The sequence below is a fragment of the Trachemys scripta genome, chromosome 1, assembly GCF_013100865.1.
Source record: "Trachemys scripta elegans isolate TJP31775 chromosome 1, CAS_Tse_1.0, whole genome shotgun sequence".
NCBI lineage: Eukaryota > Metazoa > Chordata > Testudines > Emydidae > Trachemys > Trachemys scripta.
In genome coordinates this window covers 208205991-208214452 of record NC_048298.1, presented here as the reverse complement: position 1 = coordinate 208214452, position 8462 = coordinate 208205991, and the positions used below count along the sequence as shown (strand labels likewise).

The 8462-nt window shown below is 47.8% G+C and overlaps 1 protein-coding gene across 1 annotated transcript in view; it reads left to right on the top strand.

Annotated features, from left to right (window-relative positions):
• The first annotated feature begins 525 nt into the window (after positions 1-525).
• SMS (spermine synthase) overlaps positions 526-8462 on the top strand; it is a 71956-nt gene continuing 64019 nt past the window's right edge. The window contains exon 1 of the mRNA XM_034755297.1: positions 526-711. Coding sequence (XP_034611188.1) covers positions 657-711 — 55 coding nt within the window. The 5' untranslated portion in view covers positions 526-656. The remainder of the gene's footprint in view (positions 712-8462) is intronic.

Here is an 8462-nt window from a genome sequence, read left to right as displayed (position 1 = left end):
GCTGGGCACTGAACAAGCACAACAAAAAGATGGTTATAGGTTCTTACTGTGTCCCTAAACCTCTGACTGCCTGATGCTGGGACAGGGACTGGCTCACTTGCTGATTACCTGTTCTGTTCATTCCCCCTGGGGCACCTGGCATTGGCCAGTCGGAAGACAGGATACTGGGCTAGAGGGACCTTTGCTCTGACCCAATATGGCTGTTCTTTCATTCCTTGCTGGGCTTACAATCCAAGGCACCAAAGTATTGCGCTCACTCTTCCCCTCTCCTGGTGCTGGTACAGCGTGGGCGTGCCAGGGAGGGAGAGGGGATATTGCCTGGGCTGGGAGCGCAGCAGGGCGCCAGGGTTTGTTTGCTGTTTAATTACTGCCCAGTGTCTCCCAGACCTATGGGCGGCAGTGAAGGGGGAAGGCTGGGACCCCCCCTCAAGGTTCGGACTCCGCGGCCCGCCTGCAACACAGCCTCGCCGCCGCGGTTGCGCTCCCCTCAGTGTGGGCTGGGCGGCGCTGGCGGGTCCCTCCCCCTGCGCTCCCCCAGCCCGCCGCACACGCGGCAACGCAGCAGCCCCACGCCGCACACAGGCTCTGGCAGTGGCACTCGCAGCGCAGCAGCAGCGGCCGCCGCCACCAGGCATGGCACAGGGCTCCGCCTCGCCATGGCAGCAGCAGCAGCGCGACACAGCACCCTGGACTTCCTGCTCAGCGCCCCAGGTCAGCGCCCCCGCCCGCCGGCCGCGCTCCCCACTTGCTAGCGCCCCCCCGCTTGCACCTCCCCGCCCCGAGAGGCGGCTGGTGCTCCGCCTCTGGCCAGTCAGACAGCGGGCCAGGGGGAGCCGGCCCCGGCCCGCTCCTTGCTGCAGGCCCTCCTGCTGCTCCAGCCGCCGCCGCGCTCTGCCCATCAGCCAGCGGCCACATGCGAGCGCTTCCCTCCCCAAATCCTGGCGCTCCTTCCTTCCAGATCTCCTCCCCCCCCCCCCCCCCCCCCCCTTCCAGGCACGCAGCTGATTCCCCCGTGCAGGCATCCGGCTGCTCCTCCCCCCGGTGTGTAGGTTGCTCCCCCACCCCCGCCTGCACGTCTCCTGTGGTCTCCCCTCCCCCATGTTGTAGGGCCCCATGTGGTAACCCCCTTCAGGCATGCAGATCTCCCTGTCCTTTATATATGCAATTGCCCTCGCCCTTCAGGCGTGCAGGTTCCCCTTGCCCCGTGTCTCCCCGTACATGCGGAGCTCCCCCGCCTCTCCCCAGGCATGCAGATGCGTCCGCCACTCCGGGCGCGCAGCTCCCCTCGTGCCTCGCCGTGCAACCCCTTTCCTGTCCGTCTCTGCACAATTCATCTCCCCGACCCGTAGGGAAAAAAAATACGAAGTCCGCTCGGCATCGGCAGCCAGCCTAGCAACGCACCTAGTGCAACTCTGCTTCGCCAGCCTAGAGTGTTAATGCAAGTGTTAGTGCAAATAAGTGGATTGTCACTTAAAATTGTGTGCGTCTGGGGGAAGGATGTTGCTTCTATTAAGCATTTCTTTGCCGCGTGCGTGACCTTTTTCTGTCCCTTGGCTGGGTGACTTTCTCTTGGCGAGATTATTTTTATTTTTCTGCGTTTATCCTGGTGGGAAATGGGATCTGGCCAAGGTAATGCTTGGCCTAGTGTGGAAGTAAAGCAAGGCAAAATGAAGTATTTGTGTTTTGGGAGGGTTGGAGGGAAATACAACAATATGATATAGAGAGAGGAAACAAGGAAGTGCCCGGATTGGATTTTCGGAGACCTGGTTTGGAAATGTACATTGTCGGCCTCTTGCAAATGACAGGGGTAGCTAAGCTAGAAAAGACTCAAGTTTTGTTTTTAATTGTTTATCCCTTTGTTATGGTGCTATAGGAAGGGAGTTGGTGGGGGTGTGCATTCATGGCTTACATGCTGTGATTTAGCATGATGACTTCAGTCTGTGGGGTTGACTTATGTATGTACTTGTCTGTTGGACCATATGAACTGGAACCATAAACTCACTGAACATTATATCTCACCAAATGAGGGTCAATCCATCCTCATCATTGTATCCACTGATGATACTCCACACCTGAATGTAACAATTATATGAACAACATACTCTCTTATCTCAATATCTGTACTTTGACCCGTTAACCTTTAAAGGGGGATACTGCCGATTATGTATTCCTTAGCCATCAAATCTTAAATTCGCACCCCTTGATAATCTGTATGTTATTCCCTGATAACCAGAAACTTCTACACTTAAACTCTGTACCGTTCACTTTTTAAAAAACATCTTAATAAAATGTTTAAATCTGTTCTTATTAAAAACTAGATATTTTTGATGATAACCTACCTAAACCTATCTATATTAGGCTTTCTGAGGTTGCCTTGGGGAGGAGACATTGCTGTAAAATGGGATGTTCTGAAAATTTGACCTGTGGCATTTCATTATGTAGTCTGTTATGACTTGTCAGTGAAATGCTAAAAGTAGCATTTTTCTCTTATTTAAAATGGGGTAACAGGAAATGACCTGCTGATTTTTTTCTGGGTCAAAACAAAGTAGAGGGCCACATATCCAACATAATTTATTATAATTTTGTAAGCTATTCCTGAATTTCTTATCAGATGATGATGTGCAGAATTCCTGGCAGTAAGTAGTGATAAAAGTGAGCCTGGGATCAGATTTTAACTACTGACTACAGCCACAGACTGGTCAGTTTCAGGATGGGGAGGCAGGTTGGAGCCAAAACTCAATAAAAGTATTAACTTCATTTGGTAAACTAGGTGGGTGATATATTTCACTTATGGAGAGCGTTGTAGTAAACTTTGAGTGCCAATCAAAGTCTGTAGATTGAAATTGATAGCTTTGTAAGGAGGCAAGTAAACACTTGATTACCTTGCTAGTTATTAATTACTCTGACAATATTTATTTTAAATAATTTTTTTTTAGTTGTTGAATGCACCCTTTTTTACTCCTGGGGGAATTCTGTGCTACTGCGCATGCGCATAATTTATGTCCCTTGCAGTTTTCTTTGCTTCCCTGCAGAAAAATGACTTTCTGACGGGAAAGCAAACGGAAGCCACAAGTGCGGTCATGTGACCCTCCCCAGAAGTATGTTGCGGGGCAGCCGCCAGAGAGGTAGGGGTTGGGGGTGGGGCTGGGGAAGACCTGGCTGGTGGCTTCTATCCTGCGCCGGACTCAGCTGCTAATCCCAGCTGGGCTGGGGAGGATAGGACTCCCTCTTCCCCTGCACTGCATCCAGGGCTGGGTAAGACCCATCCCCAGATTTCTCCCCCAGCTACAGGAAGCTCTGCACACTTACCCTCACCCCCCACTTCCTGCATCCATCGCTAGGGGAGGAGGTATCCATGTACAGGGAGCTGCTCCCCCGTCCACCCAACCCCCATGCATCCAGATCCCCTCGTACCCAGACCCTCTCGCTGAGCCTCACCCCCTGACTTGGAACCCCCCTGATGAGTCCACTCCCCCTGCACCTGGACCACCCCAACGAGCCACCCGCACCCAGATCCCCACATCACTGAGCCCCAGCCAGTTGCACCTGAATCTCCACTCCAATGAGCCCCACTCCCCCAGCATCTGGACCCCTCACTTAGCCCCCCACATCCAGATGCCCCTGTCAAGCTCTATATCACCCCACACCCAGACCCCCAACCACATTCAGCTGGACCCCCCTGCAGAGTCCCATTACCTTTGCCCCACAACCCCCTCCACCCACCAACAAGCCCCTGTGCGTCCAGATCCCCCACACACCCGGATCCCTGAGCCGCTCACACTCAGATTGCCCCACACAGAACCCCCTCAACCCACACTTGGATCCCCCCACACTAAGCCTCTCCATGCTTGGATCCTGCCTGCCCACACCTAGTGCACCTGGCGTGGAGGGGCAGGGTCCTGGGGTGTTTCTGGGGCAGGCCCAGTCCTTGAGCTGTGTGTGGATTGAGTGCAGCCTCACTGCTGAGTCTGTGTGTGTGTGTGGGGGGGCTGCACAGTGATCTCCCACCTCTGTGCAGTCAATGGCCTGTGCTCCCCAATGCCACGCTGAAGTCGCTACATTTATTTGACAAATATAATTTGCAGAATTTTGCACTGAGTTTTTATTTTTTTGGTGCAGAATGCCCCCAGGAGTACTTTTTCCAGGCTGTTTGGGTTGGGGACAGTGTTAAACAAATCCTTTTTGGGAATTCTGTTTCAGTGAAGATATCATAGGTTCTAGAAGCTTCATTGCAATCCATAGCATTTTTGACAGTGCAGGATAATACATTTTTAGTGAACCATCAAGATATCACAGAAGGGAAAATAATTGTAAAAGTTTGTGTACTTAACAACATAGTCTGTCCTTAATACTTTTCTATGCCTGCCCCCCCCCCCGTCTATGCCTCCCCCCCCCCCCCATTAACAGGGGCAATGTTTTCAGGTGTTACATCTGCCTTATTGTGTCTTTAAAATCCTACTTTCCTATTGTTTTTACAACACTTTTCTCTTTTTAGTTAGTGTGTGTGAAGTACTCACCTTAACAACAAAAGGGGAAGTTGACTAAACAGGGAAGAGTTGTCCAATACATAAGTGAATGAAGAAAACTACTTTTACTCTTGTGTGTTTCTGCAACAACAGTAGGTTAATAGTCTTTGGAGAAAGAACAGGAGTACTTGTTATGCATCCGAAGAAGTGGGCTGTAGTCCACGAAAGCTTATGCTCTAATAAATTTGTTAGTCTCTAAGGTGCCACAAGTACTCCTGTTCTTTTTGCGGATACAGACTAACACGGCTGCTACTCTGAAACCAGTCTTTGGAGAGGAGTGAGTCTCTTTTCCCCAGATGACAGTGTCCTCAACTCAAGTTGTGTTTTTTTTGTTTTTTTTTTTAATATTGAATTTCACCTCTAATATAGTTGTGGCCCAAAACAAAATATTGGTATGATTTCTGTAATGAAACCAGTACATATAATCTATAGAAATAAGTTGGATATAAAGGCTGAATCAAAGGTTATTAACTAGCTTGTTTTTTATCTCCTATATGGGCAATACAATTTTTGAACAGAAAAATAACAGCTGCAGCTAGCAGTGTTGCAGGGTGATGGTAACGTGCTCTGGAATGTCATGAAACTACTAACAAACTGTTGATGTATCTGTGAACTGTTTTTGTTTGTTAGAGTGATGTGCGTTATCTGTACGCCTTACATTGCTCTGCTATCGGACAGCAACTGGCGAGTCTTGTTTTTAGTATATAACTTTTCAAGTGTCTCCTACTCCCAAATATATCATTCCAGGCTATTGAATGATATTGTGGTTTAGGAAATGTTAATGTATAGTAATATATTCAGTCTTTAAAATCATGACTCTCTCTGAATGGACAGTTTATATAAAAGTAAGAAGACGGTGTGATACCTAATTATATCTAGTAACCGCGTGATACCTAATTATATCTAGTACTTGCAGTAGCTGAAATCTACCTAGACAATATAAAGCAGATGATTAAAAAGTATACTTAGGCTTCTTTCCTCTGGATACAAGCTAGACTGGGCTTTTTTATAGCAGCCTGTGGGGGATTTAGGCATTGCAGCACCTACTGGAATTCCTAATCCTGAGTTAGGTAGCCAGGCCCGCTATACAATGTATGGGGAGAGAGAACCTAAGAAAGGGATTAACAAAAGCCAACATGTTCAGTGGGGAGCCACCTAAACTCAGCGTTTCCCATTTGGCTAGGGGAGGGGTATTATTGTGTAAGCTCCTCCCCTCAAAGTGTGTTAGGCAACTAACTCCAGGCCAGAGGGAGACATCTTCCTCCACTCAAGGTTCACATTTGTGAATCCTCTCATAGAATTAGGTGCCTGAACAGGGTCAGCCCTCTCTGCTTGGTGATCTCAGAACTTGGGCGACTGTGCATGTGCCTAGCTGCTGAAATGTAGGTGCCTCAGGGACTCTTAACTATGGAAACTTTGGTGCCTAAAGTGCTTGGGTGCCTACAGGATTAAGCAGTGGCCAAGAGGATTTTTATGAATTCCAATGGTATCTAAATGTTGGTATGTAAAAGATGGCATTTACAAAACTCCTGGCAGGTACTGCTTAATCCTGTAGGCACCTAAATTTCCCCCCTGTTAATTCCACCCTTAATATTTGGGAACCTAACTCCCTAAGGCATTTATGAAAATCTGATTGTGTAAGCATATGCATAACTTTACAAACTATGATTAAGCACATGTATAGATCTCCATAGGATTGGAGTCATAGAGATTTAAACAATATAAAGTACTAGCTACCTGTTGGACCAGCAGTTCACAAACTCTCTGTTGAATGAACACTTCCATTTATTTGGCAGACCAGTGCTTCCTCCATCTAGCTTCTCCTGTACTTCACGGCATTGCAGAAAGACAAATCTGATCTCCATCTTTCCCACCCTTAATTTGAAATGGGAGAGGATATGATTTTGTATTTAAAACTCTTAAGTGGGAGGGGAGGGATGGAACGTTCAGTTGAAATACATGTCAACAAGAACATGCAAAGTCTCCATCCTTCTCCCACCAGCTTGCGGGATCATGACATAACAATTAGCTAGTCCTCCAGAGCCTCATCTAGGAAAAACAAGGAATTCAAGACTTTATGGTTATCTAGGCTGACTTCCTGTATAATATAAGTCTGGTAAGTCCTGGACCAGAAAAATATTCAGGCTCCAAAGTGACAGAAAACAAACCACATCCCTTGCTAAAGAGATGGCAAGAGCTATACTGTACTTGAGAGCTTTGATAGAGAACTTGGCTGTAGACCAGGTTAACTAATACAAGAACTGTGACGTTAAATATGGTGGTGTTTGAAGCTTGTTAGGGTGAGGGCCAGATGAAGTATTTTCATTTTCTTCTTGTCCCTCTATTCGGCACATCTTGGATTCTTTTCTGTACACAAATCTGTGTTTCTTGAGTGCTTTTTATGGACTTGTTCTCTGCCACACTGTCCTGTATTAGTTATTTTAAACAATTTTTTTTGTTGGGGGGGGGGGGGGGAAGAGGTACTGTATTAGCATATTCATTTCCTTTGGGGTTTTATAATTTCCTCTTCCTGTTCTTTTAATGGGTTTTTCTTTTCCTTCTTGCTGGATGAGAGACCCACAGAAACAGGCGTAAGTGTCTGTGTGGGAGGAAGAGTGAAACTAACTCCGCATAAAAAGAACAGGAGGAGTACTTGTGGCACCTTAGAGACTAACAAATTTATTAGAGCATAAGCTTTCGTGGACTGCAAGCCCGCTTCTTCGGATGCATATCAACTCCACATAGTCATTATCACAGTAAACAAAAGGGACTTTGCCCTCTACTCTTTTGGTTATTGTAATAATGGTAGTGGTTTTTAATTAGATGTGTTGTGTGGATTTTTAAGTTGATATCCCTTTAATGCTTCCTCTTGTTAGATAATTTCAATTACATATTGTAGAAATAGATAACATTTCTTGCATCTAAAGAAACCATGATAAACTGCTCAGGGTGGTTGTGACAGGGTGCTGAGTGATAAGCACTTGATCAGCCCCTGCCACTCCAGCCTCAATCGAGGGGAATGGATTGGGGCTGGTTGCTTGTCTGCCTGGTAACGAGCAGCACCTGCCAGCCTCATTAGCCAGGGCTATAAAGGCAGGGAGGGAGGCCAGGCACAGAGGGAGGTGGGAGCCGGGAGCCTTCTGGTTTGTTGCTGGTCAGGCCTACACTTGGCAAAGCTGGCTGCGAAACCTCTATGTAGGTGGAAAGTGGTGGTGGGAAAACAACTGTAAATAAAGAACACTGGTTTTGCATCAAGCTGAGGCGTTCCTGACTGATTGAAGGGGGCAACAGGGGCCAAAACTAGAGGGGTCTAGCATGCACCCCGCTACAGTGGTAAACTGTTTCATCAGTCCAGATTTTCTGCAGTTAGCAACGGAGCTCAGCCCCAACTGCTGTGAAGAACTATGCTCCTACCTAGCCCATCTTCCCTGCCCCCAGTTGCTCTCATTCAGGAAATCTAGTCAGGTGTCATTGGTCCATTCCTCCTCTGCAGTCCAACAAACAGCCTGCCTTCATTCCAGGGTTCAGCAGCCCATTTGCAACACTGAAAGTACTAGACATGACAAATACTAATCATGTTGCTTAGGCCGTGGCTACACTCGAAACTTCAAAGCGCTGCTGCAGGTACTCCACCTCCACGAGAGGATTAGCTTACAGCGCCCAGCGCTGGGGCACTTTTTACATTGGCGCTTTACAGCACTGTAACTTGCTGCGCTCGGGGGTGTTTTTCACTCCCCTGAGCGAGAAAGTTGCAGCGCTGTAAAGTGCCAGTGTAGCCAAGCCCTTAATGTACTTCTGGAAGGCTCTTGGATACTGTGGTTTAAGAATCTGACAAGAATACACCTCTACCCCTATATAATGCGACCTGATATAACACGAATTTGGATATAACACGGTAAAGCAGTGCTCCTGGGGGGGGGGGGGGGGGGGGGGGGG